Source organism: Pieris napi, chromosome 6, assembly GCF_905475465.1.
Source record: "Pieris napi chromosome 6, ilPieNapi1.2, whole genome shotgun sequence".
NCBI classification, from domain to species: Eukaryota; Metazoa; Arthropoda; class Insecta; order Lepidoptera; family Pieridae; genus Pieris; species Pieris napi.
The window spans coordinates 12,628,076-12,650,110 of NC_062239.1; the positions used below are offsets into that span (position 1 = coordinate 12,628,076).

Here is a 22,035-nt window from a genome sequence, read left to right on the forward strand (position 1 = left end):
ACATTTCCTGTGAATTTGAACCGATTCGGACCGATAGATTTTGAGAAATTTTGAAAAATCTTAAAAAAATAAGAAATTTTTTTTTTTAAAGTGGTTTCTTTATCGATCAACTTCAAAAACTAATCCGCCTTTGAGCTTGAAAAACCACGTCGATCGCCACCAAGCTGGTCAAAAGCGGTTGATTCGTTCGAGAGATATCGTACACGAAAGAAACCCGAAAAAGTGTTTTTTCGGGATTACTCCGAAATTTGTGGTTCTATCAATTAAAATTGCAAAATTATTTATGAGGATGATAAAACTGCGTCGAATGCCGCCAACCGCGTGAAAATTGCTTGATCCATTCAAAAGTTATTGCGGTTTGAAAATTCCATAAATAGTGTTCTATGAAACTTCTATCAGACTTTCGAGCTGGGAGAGCTCAAATGCATAGAAATGTTATTTCTTTGAACTCAGCGAGCTCAAAATATCAATTTTAAGCGCCCAGGAATGGAATTAGCGGGAAGTTGCAGGGATGGCCCTTTAGGTGAACCGTTTTTCTATATTTTTTTTTGTCAGATCAGGCGAATCCCTCTAGATAATCGTCAGATTATGAGACAGTACGTTTAGAACATAAAGATGAACCACATATATCTTAATCTGACGCGCTTGAGTATTTCAAAATTGCGATTTTTTTTTGCAAATTAAGAAATTGGCTGTGGGTTTGCGTCCCATCGAAATCGTCAGATTAGTGAATGAGAGCTTTTTTTTGGTGCACTTAACACTCCCTTAGAAAATCTGACGCGCTCGATAATTTTTTTTTTTTTTTAATTTTCAACCCTTAAATACAACCACCCGCATCATGCAAACGATCAGATTAACATACGTACATTATTAAAAATACGTAGGGCATAGATGCTATCAATATCTGACGCGCTCGAGGATGTCCATGCAACAGTTTTTTTTTACATATTTAACAATCTATAGCCGCTTCCCCCACCGATGAAAAGGAATTTATCATATAACATTTTTTTCTTCTTTTTATCTAAGCTTTGCATCCCAATAGGTCTCTACGACGCTCGAGTAAATCCCCATTTAGCATCGTGGGCTCCCCTACCATTAGGAAGCCAGCTTACCCAAAAAGTCGACGGCGTGTGTCAGGCACAGGAACCTGATCACCTACTTACCTATTAGATTTCAAAATGAGCATGAAACAGATACAGAAATGAGGCCCAGACCTAAAAAGGTTGTAGCGCCACTGATTCATTTTATTTGTGGTAGAAAAATACTTTATTTATATATAAATACTTTATTGATATTTCTGCGATTTGTGCTTCAATAAACAGGTAGCATTTTGACACTAATTTATCCGTACGGCCTTTTAATCTTGAGAATATTTGTAAATTTTCAGTTACAAGCGACAGTTCTCAAGTAAACACGCTACATAGAAGTCGGCACAGAACTTCGCATAAACAGGGGAACTATGCTTACATTTACACGTATGTATGACTCTTTTTATTCTCCATCCTATTGTGACGCTTTAATTACTTAGGAAGGAGACGTTACGTTGAACTAAAACCTTAAACTGTTTTTTGATTAAGTGTCTTTGTTCTACGGGGCTCAGCGTAAGCTAATATTATTTGGTTGGTTGTACAACGTAAATTCGTAATATGTTTAAATTTCATTTGCTAATCTCATGTGTACAGATTGGCAGCAGCAGTGTTTTAAATGTCAGGAGTATATGTATTGTATATGTAGTGTATGTTAGCAAGCTGCAATAGATTACTAATAATATGAGAGGGTGAGATGTAAGGACCTAACAACACTACGGATTCCTAAGATTTACAGATGAACCTTAACACATAAATAGTGAATACATATATAAATAAGTAAGGGATGTCTGCACCAAGAGACCTAAGGTAACAGAGCCCTACGGGTAGGATCAAAGGTTCGAGGTGGTGGGATTATCTCGAAGCTATCGGGCTGTCTCACTACGATTATTAAGGGCATGAAGTAGTCTTCGCCACTTTGAGAGGAAGCGAAAAATGAATAGGACAGAGCAATATTCAAATCTGATTTATTGTTTTAAAACATCTTAAATACTACTTACACCTATTCACACATACATGATATTATTCTAGTGATCTGTCGGTGTATCGCATCTTCATCTATTAAAGTATAGAACAGCCTCGTGAGCCGTCTCAGCAGTTGGTGAATGTTTAACATCATGACTTCATTTGAATAAGACAATATTAGACTTACTGTGTGAAGCCAAATCTTTCCGAAACTACAAAGTTTATCCAGTATAGTAAAATATTAAAATTTATTAGTAAAGGAAATGCAACCAAATCTCGCCAATTAATAAATAAATAAGATTAATGGTGGGGGCCTCATAGCCTAGCGGTCTTATTAAGTGGCAGCTAGGTGAGGGGTACCGGGTTCGATTCCCGGTTCGAGGGCAAGTTTTAATTTAATTTAAATTTGTTCTCTGCCTTTGGGAGGGTTGTGCGGTACCGGGTGAGTGCCTAAACCGTACATGGAGGACTTGGTCGAATTTCTAAGGCAAAAAGCACGAATTACAAAAATCTTATACTTGACGCTGGCTAATGCACAAACCGTGCCAGAGCCATAATATAGTAAAAATGTGTGCGTGTACTAGGTGTACACACGTAAGAAGTGAAACTTCTTTATGACCTTATTTTTCGAAAAATGATCTACTATATGCAACTTTACAGAAATTGGTTAAATAAAGTTAAATTAGATAAAGTTTAACAAAAGGCTTTTATTATCATAGACATGAATACAAATACAATTATTTCATTTTAACTTATTACCTACTGTACTACTATGTAGTACTAAGATTATTACAGAATTTCATTAATTGTAATAGAATTATTAGTATTACTATCATTGTTATCGTTATTATATATTTTTGTTACTAATGGCTTCGAATCTCTTCGGATCAACCGTGGTAGGGACAAGAAAAAGATGGCGCAGGACAAGAGAAAGAAGTTTGACTTCAAAAAGCAATATGGCGCGTAACCTACTACAAAATTTCGCCCATAAGTCGATAAAGAAGTTTCACTTCAAAAGATGGCGCGTAACGGAAAAATGTAACGCGTAACGAAAAAATGTTACACTAAATTTTTTTCCAACCCCGATAAAGAAGTTTCACTTCAAAAAATAAAAAAAGATTAATGGCAATGCACCTACATAAATAGGTGACCATGGCATGCGATGACAGCCTCCCATTCTATAAAAAAATAAAAATAATGTGTCTATTGGTTTTCTAGACTTCAACTTACTGGTAATAACAAGCTGTGCTGGGTACGCTGAGTTTGAACAGTTTCCGGGTTTTGATGAGACGAAACCCGATACTTTAACCTCTATCATAACGGCCCGTACACCTTTTTTAAGGAATATGAAATTATCACACGTGAAAAGTGCAACAAAGCAGTATTATCACAGAAACCAAACATCATTGGTAAGTTGTTAACGTCAAATAATATCCAAAATTGTTACTCAGGTCCCTACATTTAAAAAAAAGTGCGTGCGTACAAAGTACACATGTCAGAAGTGAAACTTCTGTGTAAATTAATTATTGTGTAATTAAGCTGCCCAAGTTCCATAATTTAATTTGGCCAGTCTTTCTATATTAATGAATGATAGGTACTAAGGCTAATTAAAAACCAGAACAGCTATTGTTGTTATATATATAGAAATACCACAACGAATATGGTAACAATTACCAATTAATATTACTATTACATTATTATCATAGTTGCTAACTTATGTCCACATTTTCTAAAATAGCCACCTTGGTCTTAGTAAAAAAGGTGTTGGTTCTGTGCCCTTATAAAAAATGGTAATTTAGATACTTAATAAAATAATAATGATATTGAATTGTATTAAAAACACCATCGGTGTTCAAGTATGAATAATTTCACCACAGTATACTAGCACATCTTTATTAAAGGAAAAAAAATCTACAAAAACGCTGCACATCTTCGTGACGTTCCGTAAAAATTTTATCCTCATGCGCCTTAAGAATTTTCACGTCAAATATTTATAGACTACAACAACGGAACATGTAAAAAATATGAGTATGTACACGACAACAAAAAGGTCTAAATTCAAGTGTCCAGAAGAAGGACCCATGAACTTTGGGGCCTACGAGGTACCAACCCAGAGAGACTTAGCTTTGATGGCAAAAAGTATTTTGCTGAACTCATATGATAGTTACAATCAACAATCAATGCAATTATTAAAGGATATCAAACAGGTAAAGTTCCTTTTTTTATGAAATGTTACAAGAGCTACTAACATTTAAGGCTACAATATTTGATGGTGCTTTATTGGAAGGCAAATGGACGGGATGCTCATCTGATGTAAAGTGATACCGCCCCTATGGACACTCTCAATGCCAGAGAGATCGCGAGTGTGTTATCGGTCTTTTGAGAATTGACGCTTCTTTCTTATAACTACCCTAAGTTGAATTGGTTCGGAAACAGTTCAGCTAGCTACGCGGGCAGCGGCGCCCCATATACGAGTATATTTAAGGTAAGAGGCCCGGTTTCCCGCGTCACTAAATGCACTCAACATTTGGAAACACAAAGAATTTTTAGAAGGGTGAAATGGATGGCTTAACGTAATGTTACTTTGAGATTATTGATAATAATATATTATTAAATTCTATTAGATGGATTCGACACACAGTCTTCTTACATTGATTACCAACAGTTCTTTTAAAAACTTACTGAATTAGTTTTTATGAATAAGTGTATCAATTAATGTTTTAAGAGCTATGTTTGCTTAGTGTTTAAGATTCGAAACCCGGTTACATTTTACAGGCAACAAAAGCTGCTCTAGCTATGGAGTCTAAATGTCTTTATAACAAGCAAATGTATTCCAAATGTGTTAAAATTGCTGGCAAACAATGTGAACGGTACACTAAAGATTCTTTAGCGAATTTAGAGGCACAAAGATTGGATGTTTTAGCACTTACAGAGGTATTTATTTTAATATAAATATATTATACTTGTATATGTATGTTAACGTAAAATTGTAAACACCGTTAGATTGTAATCTATCTCGCGAGATTATAAACTGTCGAAAGATTGTGAACCTCAGCTTACTGCTTACAATTTAACGTATTATTATTCGGTAGATTGTACTACACTAACTTAGTTATCATTCAAACTTCTTTGGTCAATTACAGATTAATTTTACTTTCCAACAATTTCATATAACTACCGAATAATTATACGTTAAATTGTAAGCAGTTCGTTGAGGTTCACAATCTTTCGACAGTTTATAATCTCGCGAGATAGAATACAATCTAACGGTGTTTACAATTTTACGGTGACATATATATTAGTACCGATATATATTACAACGTACTTATTTATCTCTATTATTTTTATCTCCCAGTAAAATTCCTTTCAAAGTGAAGAATCACGCTCTATTATGTAGATATCCAAGTGCGTTGCAGCAATGTCAGTTCCACATCTGTTTTATTTAAACCGATTACTGTCCGTGCGGAAAGAGAACCGGCGTTGTAGTTTTATAAACTAATAGACATAATTCTTATTTGCTACGCGTCATTTCAATTACAACAATTTTTTTTTTAATTTAATCGTATTATCGAGTTGTTTGCTATCGATATAGACGGGCCAGTGTTGCCCAAAATAACAAATATTCGCTGCTACGATATCAAATTCCACGACGGTCGTTTTTCTTCATAGACTCGGTGAAGGCATTGGATGGTGGGATAAAATTGTAACGCTTGAAAAAATTGCTTATAATTGATCATTTACAGTAGTTTGTCATGGAGCCTAATAATAAATATCAACTTTTTATTTCAGGATAAGATCTGCGCTTTAGCAGATATGAAAGCCGATCCGTTGCACCTAATTAAATTGATAGCTCAAGAAAGGGCTACATTGGACTTTGCACTACCAGGTTTCTTAATCTTACTGAATAATTGTAGTGCCCAATGTTTAAGGTAGGTAGATTTTCTAGAAAATTAATAATAAGTTGATTACATCATAAAACAAGCCTTCGTACTTAATAAAGAGGTAAATATCTTTTTTACCTCGTTAAATTGATAGTGAAATAATTAAATATTTTCGTGCCATTTGCCACTTTCTTTTCGGTGATAATTATTCGCCAAAGACGTACCTACTTACCTAATTTTAAAAATACCTTACCATCAATTTGTAAGCAATCGTTGTATTTGAGAAATATTAAAATAATCTTATCGAAAACTCGTAAGAAATGATAGATTAGGGACTTTAAAATAAATCCTGTATTTTATTTTTAGATCAAACCGAAACGTCGCTTCTAAAAGAAAGCCTTTGAGGCATATGACGGATCAAGATCTTGTTATAAGACATATTCTCACCAAAAAGAATTACATTCAACTCATAAACGATTCAAAGCACAAAGCCTAGCAAGAATTCAAATTGTTAATCTCACTGCGTTCATTGAATTGTGACAAAATTTATACCTACTTGTATTAAAGCCGTGCGACGCGCGCGGCCCGCGACCAATCGATCGAGCTTTCGTCAATTTCGCATGCCACCCGCTAGATGGCGTAACTGTGTGTGAACTTTTGACATGTACTTGATAGAAACTTTGTTGTAATTTTGTAACTTAACCAAAATATTTATCAATAAAATGTGATATCTTAATGTGTTATATAATTTCAAAGCTTTAGTGTAAATATATTATGTGTTTTAATGTTTATTAGAAAGTGAATTTTGAGATCGCTCTTTGGAAGAAAATAATGGAATTCCATTGCTAAAAGTAAGTTCATGGGAACTTTTTAAGTATTTACGCTTTTAAGTTGAAATGTTTTGTAGTACAAAAATTATAACTCTTTAAAAATATTAATATTCGAGAACTATTTGACCATCTGCGATATCATCAAGGATATAATCTAAAACATGTGATGAAGTGTTGACCATCAAACTTTCTATTTTACACTTAACTAGTTTCCTAATGAAATACATTTAATAGTTCATTGAATAAAAAATACTGTTCCAATATTCCTTGTATAGTGGTTGTGATCAGTTGTTCTTGTGTGGTGCATTGAATGTATTATTGACAAATTCTTGTAACTGAGTCATGAAGCAAGAATGTTACTAATGTGAACTCAACTTGCATACAAGAGAATTTACTTTTAAATAGTTAAGTGTGAACTTAAAATATTTTGGTAAATTAACTTAAACTAAGTTGTTTACATATAGTTGAAATCTGTACCAGTTATAACAATTTAGTAATACAATCTAAAATTAACATTGCAAGGCATTCTAACTCCAGTTCATTCTCATATTACAATATGCATCCTTACATATAATTAACTGAAATCCACCAAATGCATATGTCTGTTTTTATAAATACTATAAACTGAATAACTACCAAATGATGTGTTTTTAAATAGTAGATAGTGTAAAAGAATCCTAATTTCAAAATTGATTAAAGATTAAAATTCATTAAAATATGCTAAATCCATGCAGGAAAAGCTGCGGGTTTATAATTATTAATAGTCTGTTGATTCTGATGGATGTTTTAACTTGAAAGTTATTCAGGAGTTATGTTTGGTATCTGAGACAAAAATTTATGTTTACGCTGAGTTCACCAATTTTTTTCAATTCAATTTTTTTTAGTCAGAAACATATTCCTCTGTTTCACTTACTATGAATATAACTCACAAACATATAAATCATTTGTTCTATGTTAATCTATCTTTTATAAATAAGGCACATCTTTCTGGTAATATAATTTGATCGCCTTGCATTGACACCCATTTGGTCCATTGTTCATTAATATATTTGATATTTATTGTTAGTCTGATTCTGAAATTCTATTAAATTGTTTCTGCATGATGGGATATCAGACACATGTCTAACCTTAAGGTGCAGGTAGTTTATTAGAAAACCTATTATAAATGAAAACAAAAGATATATATAAAAGATTTATTCATCAGTCAGCAATGTTGTAGACAATTTAATATTCTCATTGACATTTTATTTCATTTCAAGTAATACATTACACAGAATTCTAGCTCTTATTTTTCTTTTTTTCTTTATGAGACTTCTTAGATTTCTTCTTTTTCTTCTTCTTTTTGTGGGAACTACTGTCTGAAGAACTAGATGATGTACTAGACGATCTGTAAAAGTTAAGGTCAGTTTGAGTACTGATAAAGCTCCAAGGAATATACAACCTCATGATTTTATCTTTTATCATGAAGGATTATTGTAAATACCATAACATGAGTTATAATTTGACATTAACCAAGGCCAGCCTTTGACCAGCCACTTCAAAGAAAAGTTTAGACAAACTATGTTTTATAATAATAATATTTTATTACTCTGAATGTGGTATATATGATGGAGTACACAATTTCATAAGCACATCACAATTTAAAATCACATGCAAAATTGTATATATCGACCATAATATAGGACAAGTTAAAAGATACTATGTATAGCTTTACCACTTATATTTTATATAATTTAAACACTAACATAAAACAAATTACTACTTAATGGGAGTAAATGTACCTCTCTCTTTTTCTTTTTTTACTCTTCTTCTTTGCCTTTGCTTTTTTTAATTTTTCCTCCAACTTTTGTTTGAGCTCAGCTTCCCGCAAACTTTGCAGTGGAGTTGCATAGTCTTGCTCACTGTCACTGCTAGTACTACTTACGTCTAGTACTATTTCTTTATTTGGGTCTACCTGTAACAACAAATTGTTAATATTATTATATTTTAATTCACTTGTTTTTAATTAAAATATATTTTTGCACCTATGTAGTCTTTTAAATATAATATTCAATTTTATCCTCTTCTTAGTAATCTGTAAGTTAGCCTTGTATAGACTTTATATAATTAAACCAAAAATAAGCTAATATTTTTCAAACATACTTAAAATTAATTTTTAGTATTATACTCACTTTTATAAAGTTTCTACATTGGAAAGTAAGATGTCCGGCGTAACCACACTTTTTACATGCAGCTCTTGAACTATCTTTGCCAATTTTGCTTATTAAATCTGTGTAATTAGACATCTCTGCGTCATAATATTATTATAAGGAATATACGATATTATTTTGAACTTTTAATAACCACAAGTCGGCGTTACTTGAGTTATGACAATTTACAGAACTTTGTTATGACATAGACATACACGGACGTCGAAGCACAGACTATATTTCAACTATATTCCTTTGTACGCAATTACAAACAGTAAATGTTGTAACTAACAAGTCACGTTGTATTTCAATCTTTAAAAAGATTACTTTTTGATTATGCTTAAAATTAAAAGCTGGGTTAAGACTGATAATTTACATGTTAAATTCTTCGCCACTAATAAGAAAAAATATATTTATGGCATAGATTCTATCTAAAATATATCTTCATTGCAGATGCAGCAACATTTGAAACAAGGGACGTAAAATAATGCTATGATGGCGGAATTTCTGCCCCTTTGCGACGTTCTGTTCAACGTGATATCGTTAGCTGGATACTTTTGCGATGTAGTATTCGATCTTGTCATGGGCTACGCTCTCTTAGAGCGGGGGTATAAGGGCACCTTTGCTGCTACGTTGTCGATAGTTATCACATCACTATTGATATCACAGGTATTATAGAATTGATAACTTTTTTCTTATTATATATTTATTCTAATCTTATTCCAAGATGTAACTCTTTAAAATCAGTATATATCTGAAAAACACGCGTATGACTGTTGTGTGGTTAATGCATATGGCATAGGTACAATTCTTAGACGGTTTGTTCGAATCCTGGTGAAACAATAATATTTTGTGATAACTGATAGCGACCGGTTTTCGTATGTTCTACGCTTTTGTTACGCCTATATGTATTTTTACCTAGGTGCTATCAATTCGCTGGTACCTCCACATGTGGTGGGCAAGCGAGGGTCGTAAAGGCCGCCCGCCCTGGCTGCCTATATTGTTGCATTGTCTGCAAATGGGAGTCCTCTGGAGGTACGCGAGGTTGTTGGTTCCAGTTGAGCTTAGGCGGGTGAAACATCAAGTGAGGGATTTATGTAAGTATATTTTGTAAGTTTTTGTTTCAATCTACCAACTTCAAATCGGTACAGTGATTTAAGAAATATTTTGTATTTGAGAGTGTAGCTTAGAGTTGTTATATTATGCGTGTTCTGTGTCTGTGTTAGTTTAAATGTGAATACTATTTAATTTATTGTTAGGTCTCCTTTGAAGTGCCACAATTCAGTTATTTAATGGATAATCATTAATGCAGCTGCTTTAAAGAGGGAGGTGAGAATGCAAAACAAGAGGCGAAAGAAGGCCCGTTTTTTGACGATTGTGATTAGTCAAGAGTATCTCTAATTCAATACGCATTGACACGCGATATGCGTAGTAACAACCCATCCGTCAAATTTTGATTATTTGTTTCTATTGTTTTATTTCTAAGATCTATCTAGTCACGTCTTTTTCCCGAACGGGTAGGCAGAAACCATGGATCTCCAACTGCTACGGACTGACTCTATAATTTCATCCACTGTCATTCTACGATCTATACACACATTATATGGAAAAAATACCTCGTCCACATTTCGTGTTCATTAAAAATAAACTTAAGATTGAAATTGTCGTTTACACAGGCATGCTACGTTTAGTCCACGCGTTCTGTGAAGCAGCACCAATGTTACTCTTGCAACTGCACATTCTGCTGAAGGAAGCTCACCTTGAGCCCATCTCCACGGAGTTGGGGGTGACACCTGAACCCAATATTGATGAACCAGCTGGTATGATTACCATTTTAGTACTAGCCATTTACAGAAATTAAAAAAAAAAGTTTTTTAAATTTTTTGAGTCGACGTTTCTTTTCACGTTTTTTTTATAACTCAAACTCAAAATAACTTTATTCATATAATTTTAACCGTTCATAAGTACACTTAAAAAGATGACTCAAAACTTAGCGATTAAATAGAGTGGTGGAGAGTTTCTTGCCCGCTCTACGCCTTTTACTTGCGAACTGGTAGTAAATGTAAATTTAGAATAAAATTAACAAGTGTACTTGGTTACCTAAATAAAGTTATTTTGAGTTTATCGTTGTTCTTAGTATATCCTTTTATGTGATTTTTCAAGATTTTCCACAAATTTCTTTGACGTCCAGGATAGAAAAGTTGCATATAGTAGATCATTTTTCGAAAAATAAGGTCATAAAGAAGTTTCACTTCTTACGTGTGAACACCTAGTACACGCACACAGTTTTTTTATTATTTTAAGGAAAGTTGAAAAGCTTTCTCTTTCAGTGGTAATGCCCCTCTGCTGCTGCTTGCTGGGTAATCTAATTATCAACATGGCTGAATTAAAGCGTCTAAAATTAGGCATGTAGAATGTGTCGAGGCATGGCTAATCAAACATTGACACAAGGAATTTTTTTCCAGCTAATAAAGCATTTGCCGAACTGAATGTGATATCGGCTAGTTTGTCATTATTCTCCGTGTGCTGGGCGTTGGCGAGTTTCAGTAAAAATGTCCGGATGCAGAATGTACATCGCTTGGTGCTCACTTGGCTTGGGGTTATATTTCAAGTAAGTTTGTTGTATTAAGGCAAACAAGCAGGAGTCATCTGATGTTGTCATACCGCCCATGGACACTCACATTGCCACAAGGCAAGTGCTTTGCCGGCCTTTTAAGTAAGGGAGCGTTCAAGTATTACGTCACGCAATTTTTGGAGATTATTGACCCCCCCCCCATGTAACGCGCCGTAACGTTTTTCTGTACCCAAGTATGGTAAAATGTTTCGTGACCACCTACTGACTATTTATGTTACCATTATGTGGTGTAAAGTACTGGAAAGTCGAAAATAATATTAACATAACTTGTAATTCGATCCCCGCCCCGCGTCGTAACGTGTTACAAAAGGCCCCCCCCCCCCAAAATTCGTTACGTAATACTTGAACGCTCCCTAAGGAACAATAAGGTTTTCTTTTGCGAACATAGTACTGTGGAATAGGCTCCCAGTGAAAGTCTTCCCGACGAGACGAAAGAGAGAGCTTATTCTTTCAAACGCCGGCAACGCACCCACTTAAACTATTCACTAATATGTTACTGGGGTAACTGCCTTTCATAGCTGTCCCGTAACCTCGTTTGCTCTAAAAAAATACTAAAACGGTTTGACTAAGACTCGAAGTTAAGGAACTTCATAATAATAAAAATTAATGACCAAACAATATTTTTTTTAAATTGGTAATTCTACAGGAAGATTGTACAACTTCATAATTCGATGTTTTTTGTATTTTTGGAAAGAACTGGCTTTTTTATAAAAGCACATTTCCGTCTCTTTTCATCACAGCCTAAACACAATTCGATAAAAAGGGACGAAAGAGTACCATTACATTGATTTCCTGTTACGGTAATAATATGTTTGTGGATTATGAATAATTACTCTTATTTCAGTTTCTGTGGCGGCTCGGGACCATATCAGCGCGCGTATGTTCCCTCACCGTGTACGCTCTAGTCTATGAATACTGGGTTTTCTTAGTTATAGGTATGTATTTGTTTTATATTAATAAGTGCTGCTGTAATAAAACCACTCAAATGTAAATATGTCTTAATAGGCCGGCAACGCACTTGCGAGCTTTCTGGCAATGTCAATCCATGGGCGGCGGTATCACTTAACGTCATGTGAAGCGCCTGTCTGTGTTCAGTGTTCTATAAAACACAAAAAAAAATAATGATCACGCCTTTATTTGTGATCATTTTTTAATTAAATTAAGAAACAATGGAATTTTGTAAGGTAAAATGATTCAAAATAGTTCTTTACGTTAAATGAAGAAATACAGTAAATTAAAAAGCGGCAGGCGAAAAATAAATATAAGAGATCTTCCAACTTTGATTTTGTTCCCTTTGGAGTAGTCTCTTGGGCTGTGGAGTTCAACTGCCAAGTCAATTAAAGATTTTGTTGCCGCCTGGTTGGTAGCGGTGACTCCAGATTTGGTGATTTCGCTCAACGTATAAGTATCCCAATAGAACGAGCAAATGCCAGCATTAAACCTACACTGCCACTAGGAACAAACTTTTGAAATTTGTTTTAATTTTCTACTTATAAATGTTTTATTATTAATTAATATAGTAATTAATATTCAGGTCTCCATTGGGTGTCGATGTTTCTTTGGCTGATTTCACCGAAAAATGTGTTCCACGGTGAGAGAATCAGTCGTCCGAGGAAGGCGTATCTCTCGGCTCTCATCGCATTTGTCTATGTCTTCGCGTACATCAACCTGCAGGACACAAATCATAGACAAAAGATGGTATATTTTTATACTTTGTCATTTTTTTAATATTGGTTAACAAAATATATAACGTTCTGTAGTTACTAGTAGCAATACCTAATTACTAAGTCGTAATTCTAAAATCATAGTCAGGTGTAAAATTTTTGACATGTTAAAAAAGACTGATTTGTTTAACTCCGTTTAAAATTAGTATATAAAAGCCGGCCACGCATTCGCTCTCTCCATTCCATTCCATTCCCTTTGTCATTGAAAGTGTCAATGGGCGGCGTTTACCCCTTGTTCTATAAAAAAAGGGCGGGTTTTGAGAATTTACATACACAATTGTGAATAGAGTCTGGCTACTGAAAGAAGATAATTGAATTATTTGAAAACAAAAATAATATAACAACGTTACAATAATAAAATCAAGTATCAAGTAAGTTCAATCCATAAAATATATCAAACTTTTAGGGATACCATACTAATTTTTTTTTAATTTGCCGCGCTTTTTCGTTATCTTCTTTCATTAGCCTTCATTCTCTTATCTGTCCTCCAATAGCGATATTTTTTTCTTACTCTAGAATGTAATATATGCGCTTCTTCGATGTCTCCTATAAAGATTTTACACAGGTGATATTCTACTGCGTGATGAGCATAGAGAACTGCATTCTGATCACCGCCTGGTGGTGGTCCGGGGCCAGGGTGGGTCCGCCCCCTTCGAGGCTGGCCCCTGCGACGGCCGCTGTCTTCTTGGCTGGGCTCGGCTGTATGCTGCTCTATTACAGGTATTTTCTATTCTATCTTCTACGACAAAGCATTACTTTTTTTTAAAAGACAATTCACACCAATTGACCCAGTCCCATGCTAAGCTGGTGAAGCTTGTGTTATGGGTACTAGGTAACGGATATACATACATATTATACATAGATAGACCTAACATATATAAATACATATTTAAACACCCAAGACCTAAGCACAACACCAAATGTTCATCACATCGATGTTCGTCTCAGCCGGGGATCGAACCCGGGACCCATGGATTCGCAGTCAGGGGTACTAACCAATAGACCAATGAGCCGTCAATTATAATATTAATTAACAGGTTTCTAAACTATTTTTTTTAAATTTACTCTGTATAAACGAATTGTTGAGTAAAGCCTGTGTTAAAATAAATGAAAAATTTATTTTGAATTGAAGTTTATATATATAGCAAATTTTGTATGATAAAAAATTCTTGATTGTCTAAAAATATTTTTTTTTTAAATTCATAGTCTTCACCGAGAAATTAAGCTTTTAGTTAGTATATTTTACGTTAAAAATGTTTATAATAATAATAATTAGGCCTCGTGTATTCCTTGAAACAATTATCCATCTATACAAACACTTAAAATTTTATACAGAAATAATTATAAATATATTTTTTTTTCAAGGACTTATATAGAGTACCTATAGGCCTCCTCCAATTGGTTCCATCTCTCTCTATCTTGAGTATTTTTCTCCTAATCTTCCCCACCAACTTCTTGGTGATCGTTAGCCCACTATGCAAGAGGGCCACCTCTCTTTTTTTAAATGCTTATAACAATGAAAGAAAAATTACATTAAATAATATTTTAGGTATTTTCACGTAAGACGACTTGGCTACATGTTGGGAGATCAACAAGGCACGAACAGTACCAATGCGTCGTCGAATAATAAGAACGGTAAGGCTTTTTATAATGTGTTTTATTAAAAAAATTAGTAGTGTTGGCCTAGTGGCTTCAGCGTGCGAATCTCATCCCTGAGGTCGTAGGTTCGATCCCCAGCCGTGCACCAATGGACTTTCTTTTTATGTGCGTATTTAACATTCGCTCGTATGGTGAAGGTAAACATCATGAAACCGACTTGCCTCAGACTTGCCTGTTAGACAAATGATTATAAAACAGATACAGTAATCTAAGGCCCAGACCTAATAAGGTAACGCCACTGATTTAATAAAAATTAAATATAGCAAACAGCATTTTGTGAAAGATTTATTTTGTTATGTTTGTAATTAAACATATTTCTATTATAACAGGCTTTTTCTCCAAAATATTTATAAAATAAATACCCCTGCGGGACTGAAATTAGCATGTTTTTTGAATTTTTAGGCAAATCGTGTCAAAATGACCATACCGTCATACCAGGAGTGTTCAATTGTAGATTCACTAATCCTGTTAACAGCAGGTGAGTCTATTATTTATATTTATAATAAATTACCCTTTGCTTTTCTTAAGCCACAAAGTAATAATAAAAGTAATTAATAATTAATAAAAATAAATTAAAACAAATTTAAAAAGTTTGGTCCCTGTGACAGTTATTAATGCTGGCAGCATTAATAAAATTGTAAATACAGTGTACTAAGTAGTAACTTGATTGTTATGATTACTAATAAAAATATTCCTTTTCTTTTTACTTGCTTTAAAAGATCGTCTAGCTTAAAATGACACATGTTAAATTTTGAGTATAATCAATATTCAAAACGAAACTTTATTAATTACTTAAGATGTCCTGTGGAACATGGTGCAATGGTTGCAGCTTACAAACATTGTGTAAAGCAAAAACATGGCAATTAAAAAGAGTGGCGGAGAGTTTATTGCCAGTTCTTCTCTTCCGTTCTACGCCATTTATTTGAGAACTGGCAGTAAATGTAACATTGGAAGCATTTCATATGTATTTTTGACGTTCATAAGTGTACATTGTGTTACCTACATGAATAAACAATTTTGAATTTTGACGTACGGATGTTGTCCAAATTTTGATTTAATTAACTTAATTTCATGTTCCACTTTGATGATCACTTTTAAAAGACAGTGTTAAAGAATATCCCTTATGTAGTGCAGCAAATGGGCGCAAGAAGAAAAAGCCAACGTCTTTCGTGCCCCCTCCCGCGGCCCCCGCCCCCGCTGCCTTCTGGCGGAGACCTTTGCCCGCGGCTCATAATCATCATGTAAGGGTTCAAACGGCATGGCTCGTAAGCACAATATACTTAATATTCAATTATTATCTAGGTGTTAGGATGGGGCAGTTTCTATAAATTTAATTTTGTCTTACTATCGTTGAGATTTATTTGGAGATGACAGTAGGACCTTCAAGAAAGTGCCAGATAGAAGAAAAGGGGTTTTATTTATATTTACCGACTTGGAATGGAATATTTAAATGAAATTATGTATTTAAGCTTCCTAGTATGTGTATTTTAAAAAAAAAATGTTTTTTTTTAATTCATAATTTTGTCGGGAAATAAAAACATATCGAGACGGTCTTAATTTAAATATAACCAATTCAGGGAACTATTAAAGTTTCGTCCAAATGGGCTCGAACGGTGAAAATCTAGATAATGTTCAGAAGTATGATGAGTAATTTCTTACGGGACAATCTAAATTATTGTATTTCCTTCAAACAAGAAGAAAACGCCTTGATTATTAGAATGTATTTCTAACACTTTTATATCATCTTCTCTTTGTGTGTATGTTTTATAATATTTTATATCGTCGCTGTAGAATGATCACCTCGTATGTCAAAAAACTAGTAAGAAATATATAATAATATATATGAAGATTCTTAAACAAAATATAATGGCTACATTATCATTCATATTCTCAATTCCAGGGTGGGTCATCCGAAAACGAAGGCTCCAGCGTCGGCTCCCGCGTCAACATCCAACAGAAACTACAAGAGAAGAAACAAAAACAACTCGCGGAACTACGAGTTATTGAAGAAGAGATAAAACAGGGAAAATTGGCGAAAACGACTCCAGTAGCCGTAGAAGAGATTTACAGCAGTCTGCAGAGGCAGCCGATACCCAGGGCCAAAACACACGCGGAACCGGCCTGGCCGAGTATAGAAGTCGCCCACTCCTACCAAAACTACCCCATCCCCAACTACCCGACGTACACGGAAATAAACACGGACGCGGAGAAACGCCCGTTTCAAGACCGAACATTCTACGAAAACCCGGCAAATCTAAGGGACGGCCAAAGTCCCTACATAAGCCGGACGTACGAGGCGAACAGAATTAACAGTCCGCGGTTCACGGACGTCACGTACGACACGGCCGCAGATAAAAGGCAATACACGGAGGACCAGTTTAAATACGAGGACAACGTGCAGGGTAACCCCGAGAATTTGAGGTACGAGTGCCAGTTTAACTGTGTGTATCCATATTCAGGGTTGCAAGGAAAGAAAATCGAGCAGATTAGGAAAATGCAAAGATGTAGGACGCCGGAAATATTACTGGCGCCGCATTATTTGGAGGGGTGCAATAGACAAGTCTGTTGTCATTGGCCCAGTACTTATGGGTAGGTAATCATATAAGCAAATGTTTCGTTAAAGGCGACAATTAGAAATTTAAATCATTTATTTGGTTTTTTATCGTCTAGAAGAAAGAAAGAAGATGGCGGCAGTAGCGCGGAACAATCCAGTCCGGAGAATGCGCGTGAGACGCCCAGACCGCCCAGTGATATCGATAGTCAGGTGAGAACATTTACATAGTCCGGCTCGAAGGACCAGAAAGTTGTCCGAACGCCGATTCTATTAGGAAAAACAGTTAACTAAAAATCTAAGATTAAACTAACGTATTTTTTGACATGGGTCTCGAAAATAGGGAATTTACTTCCAAAATTCCGTTCCCAACGGGCGTAGACCTCTTTAGCCTCCCTCTAAAGGAGTTATAATTCATTATATAGAAACCTGTAGTTTCCTAACAAACGTGATTATATATTAATATTACGTACAATATTCAAGGACTCTTTGATTACGTGCTTGATTATTATGTAATGTATATTAATATACGATTCTGTTGTAATTAATGACATTTGGTTGGAGATCATGAGATTCCATCTCAGACATTAACTCAATTAGTGGTACATAGTTATACTAAAATAGTGTTTGTTATTAATTAAGTATTATTTAATAAATATTTAGTAAAATTTAAAGGTGAAGATTATATAGAAATATTTACATAAGCAGAATTGGCCATTTGCTTTCAATGTGCGACTCTCATCCCTGTGGTCGTAGGTTTGATCCCTGACTGATCACCAATAGACTTGTTCTATGTGCGCATTTAACACTTCCTCGCACCTTGAAGGAAAATATCGGGAGGAAACCGGCATTAGATCTAAAAGCTAAAAGTTTATCGCCGCTGGTTTGATTATATAAAAAAGGTTTATTGTACCAATAACATTCACAACAATTCATTCAGACCGAGAACTGGGGTCAATGTATACCCTGAATGACTTTGTATAATTAGTGAAATTCAAGTTATACCGTTCAAGGACAGTGAATTTTTTTTATGAATAACGTATTTATATACATACATGTTTGTATTATGTTTCTCGTACAGATCGGGATCGTTTTTTATTTATCTTTGGCTCCCCACACAGGGAATCACTAGCACTTTTAAACCATACATGCTTTCTTTTATTGAAGAGAAACTTCTTTAGGCGCATGAGGGTAAATTTTTTACGGATGAAACGCAATAATAATTAGCGTCACGCAGATGTGCAGCGTTTTTGTCGAAGAAAAGGGAGAGAGCGATTGGGACCGACTGAGAGCGAGAGGTGGGAGAGAGCTATAGTGAGAATGATTGAGAGAGAGCGTAAGGGAGATCGAGAAAAAATACACGCTATTGGTTGTTGTATTCGTTTAGTAGTTACATAGTCACTTTAGATGGCAATTCTGTCGCATAACGCCTTGTGCAGTAAACGCAGATTTTTTATTTATTTGTATTATCATTAGCACATATACAATGTGTAAACAGTAGTCTAGTCGACAAGTTGAAAATGGAACAAAATAGAGATACTACTCTTAAAATTATGTGCGATAGCTCATTGGATCCGGAATGACGTCTAGAAAAATGTGCTAAAAGCGTGTATTAGCACATAAAAAATTGCAAAAGTTATAGACCATTAAAGATGAAAAAATAATGGCATTTAGTTTTTTGCCAATATTTAATAAACTATTAATATTTATAGAAGACTGTCAATTATGATTTTTAGGAAAAAAAATTTCTTAACTAATTATTTAAACAATAGAAAATTAAAAAAAAACGATTATAAACAATTAAAAATTGTTATTAAGGAAAATTTTTTTTTTTCTAAAAATCATAAAATTTTTAATGTAATAAAGTTGTATTAAAATTTTTTTTTTAAATATTGATTTAACCAATTTGTTTAAAAATAATTTATCAACAAATGGCGGGAATTTTTTTTTTGCAAATCAATAAATATCTTGTATTAATAAAAAAACGATTATATGATGATTTAGAAAAAAAAATTTTTTTAACATCATTACATGGATTTTTAAGTTTTTGTTTAAGTAAAAAAATTGTTATAAACAAAGTATAAATATTTTTTAAACTTTTATGGCACGATCTTGTTAAGTATGTATGTAAGAAAGGCTCTACGAAGCGAAATATTTTTACGACCATTATTTAAACATTTTTTTTCACTTACAATTAAGACGGTGGTTCGAGAAAATTTCGTTAGTTAACAATTATTTAACTTGTTGAAAAATTAACTTTAAGTAAAATTTTCAACGGGAATAAATTAATTATAGTGTTCAGAACACACCATAATTTTTTCAAATTTAAAAAAAAATATTCAATACCTTAAATAAATTAATTAATGTGCCGTAGTCGCTTTTGACGCCACGCGCGAATCCTAAAAATGTCAACCGCAGACCTATTTTCAGCGTTAAATTAACATTATAAATAATGGAGATAGAGTTCTGGGAGTCAGGAGTTTTTTATTAGAAATTTCCTCCTCTTTCAGAATCTTTATTTGAAATTTCTTAAATATTAATAGTTTATGAAATATTGGCAAAAAACTAAATGCCATTATTTTTTCATCTTTAATGGTCTATAACTTTTGCAATTTTTTATGTGCTAATACACGCTTTTAGCACATTTTTCTAGACGTCATTCCGGATCCAATGAGCTATCGCACATAATTTTAAGAGTAGTATCTCTATTTTGTTCCATTTTCAACTTGTCGACTAGACTACAGTGTGAATATAGATATACATTTTTTTTAACTAGCTTTTTCTAGGAACCTTATGGGCAAAAATTGGATTCACTTTTGCTAGCTTAGTTTCCAATCTATACGAAATGATGTTACAGATATCTCTGCCTCGCTCGTACACGTTACCGCGTGAGTTCCGATACTGGAGAAGACGGCCGAGGTTAAGGGACGCTCATCTTCCCAGCAACAATAGTAGTGATGGTATATATTTGCTTTTAATTATTTTATCTATATTAGATGCGGTATTATCAAGTTCTTGTTTAATTGGCAGGCCCTGTTGAGTTATATATACAGTGTAAATTCTTTATAACGGCATTCGCTATAACGAAATTTCTGTATAACGTAAAAATTAGTTAAATTTGTTTGGTTTAAAACTATACCCATACATTAATTCTTCCCTCCCCATAACGAAACGTGTATATAACGAATAAAAATGCTCGGTCCCTTGAAATTCGCGTTCAAGTATTACGTAACCAATTTTGGGTTCAGTTTAGCCAAATATAGTAAATATTTTATCGTTAAATTGATATATAAATTAAGTTTTTGTGAGTTTTTTTAAATGAAAAATTTCAAGTAATTGTTCATATACCATTATTATGCATTTTCTAGGTGACGTCGACAGCGGAGACAATGAAAGCGATCACCGCTCGAATTGTTCAGCGAGTCAGCTTCATCCACAAACGTACGGAGAATTCTACCGACCCCCTGACATGATCCCACGAGAAGAGAGATACGACGGCGTTTATGGGGCGTGTGATAGGCGGCCCAGACGAGCCAGGAAGCCTGGGCCTAAACCGGAAACTAAGTTATAGAGTTTAGTCATCTTTGGTCTATGGATGTGTTAACATAGCTGTCAGTTTGACACTTGCCATTTCTCACTGACACACTGCTTATGAGCGTAGAATATATATTTTTGTTATTCACGGTTCATAACGTTGTTAGTATAAAGAAATCAAAGTCAAAAAATTGTATAACTTTGATTTCTATAGAAATCTATTTACGTCAAATGTTGATGTTTGTAATAATGATTAAATTATGAAAAGGTGAATTATATGCGAACGATTCTCACAAATATTGTCCTTAAACAACAATTGCTTTACTAATTTATTGCTTAGGAAACCTCATTAACGATTATTATAAGATATATAATATTATGTTACACTTTGTACTCGAGGCCTTGTTCGCTTGCACGAACCGCCAACTCGAGACAATTTTCGCCAAATTAGATAAATATCTTACAGGTTCTTTAAAAAGCAAAGTAGCCATGTTGAACTGGTTACATCTTCCAGATTCCTTCCTTCTCCATAATTTAGGGCTTAAAACACTTCGGTCATTATATCGTCACTGTAGAATGATAACCTCGTATGTTTAACCATTTAATTTTTATTCTTATACTCTTACGTCATTTAACTGGTAATCATGAAGTAAGGACTTATGTTATTAATAAATAAGTCCTTTTTACCATCTAAAACTAATCAAACTAATCAAATCTAAACAAAAACATAATATTTTAACGAACATTGACGAAATGAAACATATTTTTATTTACCTGTTATGTTTGGTTCTCTGGACATACGAGGTATATACAGCGACGATATGACTTGTTTTAAAGAAATAATTAATTCCTGCTCGTGTACACTAGAATGGGTCAGGCGCCATATCGGCGTCGCTCGAGTTGACGCTGCAAATATGCTGTGGGCCGTTCGAGTGCAAAGCGTTAATATCAATAGACCAGTGCCGATAATTTTTGAAACCA

The 22,035-nt window shown here is 34.0% G+C and overlaps 3 protein-coding genes across 4 annotated transcripts; 2 read left to right on the top strand and 1 right to left on the bottom strand.

Moving 5' to 3' along the window:
- The first annotated feature begins 3,972 nt into the window (after nt 1–3,972).
- On the top strand, nt 3,973–6,436 carry LOC125050447. Its single transcript, XM_047650307.1, has 4 exons — nt 3,973–4,258; nt 4,827–4,985; nt 5,841–5,980; nt 6,299–6,436. The coding sequence occupies exons 1-4, from the start codon at nt 4,076–4,078 to the stop codon at nt 6,426–6,428; spliced, it is 612 nt and encodes a 203-aa protein (XP_047506263.1). The 5' UTR covers nt 3,973–4,075; the 3' UTR covers nt 6,429–6,436.
- A 166-nt stretch (nt 6,437–6,602) lies between these two features.
- LOC125050445 lies at nt 6,603–21,332 on the top strand. 2 transcript variants are annotated; one of them, XM_047650305.1, is made up of 15 exons: nt 6,603–6,783; nt 9,405–9,620; nt 9,874–10,048; nt 10,628–10,771; nt 11,417–11,562; nt 12,431–12,521; nt 13,121–13,284; nt 13,876–14,030; nt 14,860–14,945; nt 15,372–15,447; nt 16,099–16,234; nt 16,870–17,558; nt 17,640–17,733; nt 20,378–20,480; nt 20,889–21,332. In XM_047650305.1, exons 2-15 carry the CDS (start codon nt 9,444–9,446, stop codon nt 21,089–21,091), a joined length of 2,439 nt encoding a protein of 812 aa, XP_047506261.1. In that variant the 5' UTR covers nt 6,603–6,783; nt 9,405–9,443; the 3' UTR covers nt 21,092–21,332. The 2 variants fall into 2 exon arrangements, with proteins under 2 accessions (XP_047506261.1, XP_047506262.1); XM_047650306.1 differs by having other exon boundaries at nt 16,099–16,210.
- On the bottom strand, nt 7,942–9,151 carry LOC125050448 (protein SREK1IP1-like). The gene is made up of 3 exons (XM_047650308.1): nt 8,934–9,151; nt 8,544–8,716; nt 7,942–8,149 (listed from the first exon to the last, which is right to left on the bottom strand). The coding sequence occupies exons 1-3, from the start codon at nt 9,045–9,047 to the stop codon at nt 8,041–8,043; spliced, it is 396 nt and encodes a 131-aa protein (XP_047506264.1). The 5' UTR covers nt 9,048–9,151; the 3' UTR covers nt 7,942–8,040.
- Nucleotides 21,333–22,035: the final 703 nt, after the last annotated feature.

Bases quoted from the DNA above. Each gene is read 5' to 3' on its own strand.
- LOC125050447 (XM_047650307.1), top strand. From the start codon at position 4,076: ATGAGTATGTACACGACAACAAAAAGGTCTAAATTCAAGTGTCCAGAA. The intron at 4,259-4,826 runs GTAAAGTTCCTT...TACATTTTACAG, and splicing joins TATTAAAGGATATCAAACAG to GCAACAAAAGCTGCTCTAGC. The intron at 4,986-5,840 runs GTATTTATTTTA...TTTTTATTTCAG, and splicing joins ATGTTTTAGCACTTACAGAG to GATAAGATCTGCGCTTTAGC.
- LOC125050448 (XM_047650308.1), bottom strand. From the start codon at position 9,047: ATGTCTAATTACACAGATTTAATAAGCAAAATTGGCAAAGATAGTTCA. The intron at 8,717-8,933 runs GTGAGTATAATA...TTGTTGTTACAG, and splicing joins AATGTAGAAACTTTATAAAA to GTAGACCCAAATAAAGAAAT. The intron at 8,150-8,543 runs GTACATTTACTC...TAACTTTTACAG, and splicing joins AAAAAAAGAAAAAGAGAGAG to ATCGTCTAGTACATCATCTA.
- LOC125050445 (XM_047650305.1), top strand. From the start codon at position 9,444: ATGATGGCGGAATTTCTGCCCCTTTGCGACGTTCTGTTCAACGTGATA. The intron at 9,621-9,873 runs GTATTATAGAAT...ATTTTTACCTAG, and splicing joins CATCACTATTGATATCACAG to GTGCTATCAATTCGCTGGTA. The intron at 11,563-12,430 runs GTAAGTTTGTTG...CTCTTATTTCAG, and splicing joins GGCTTGGGGTTATATTTCAA to TTTCTGTGGCGGCTCGGGAC.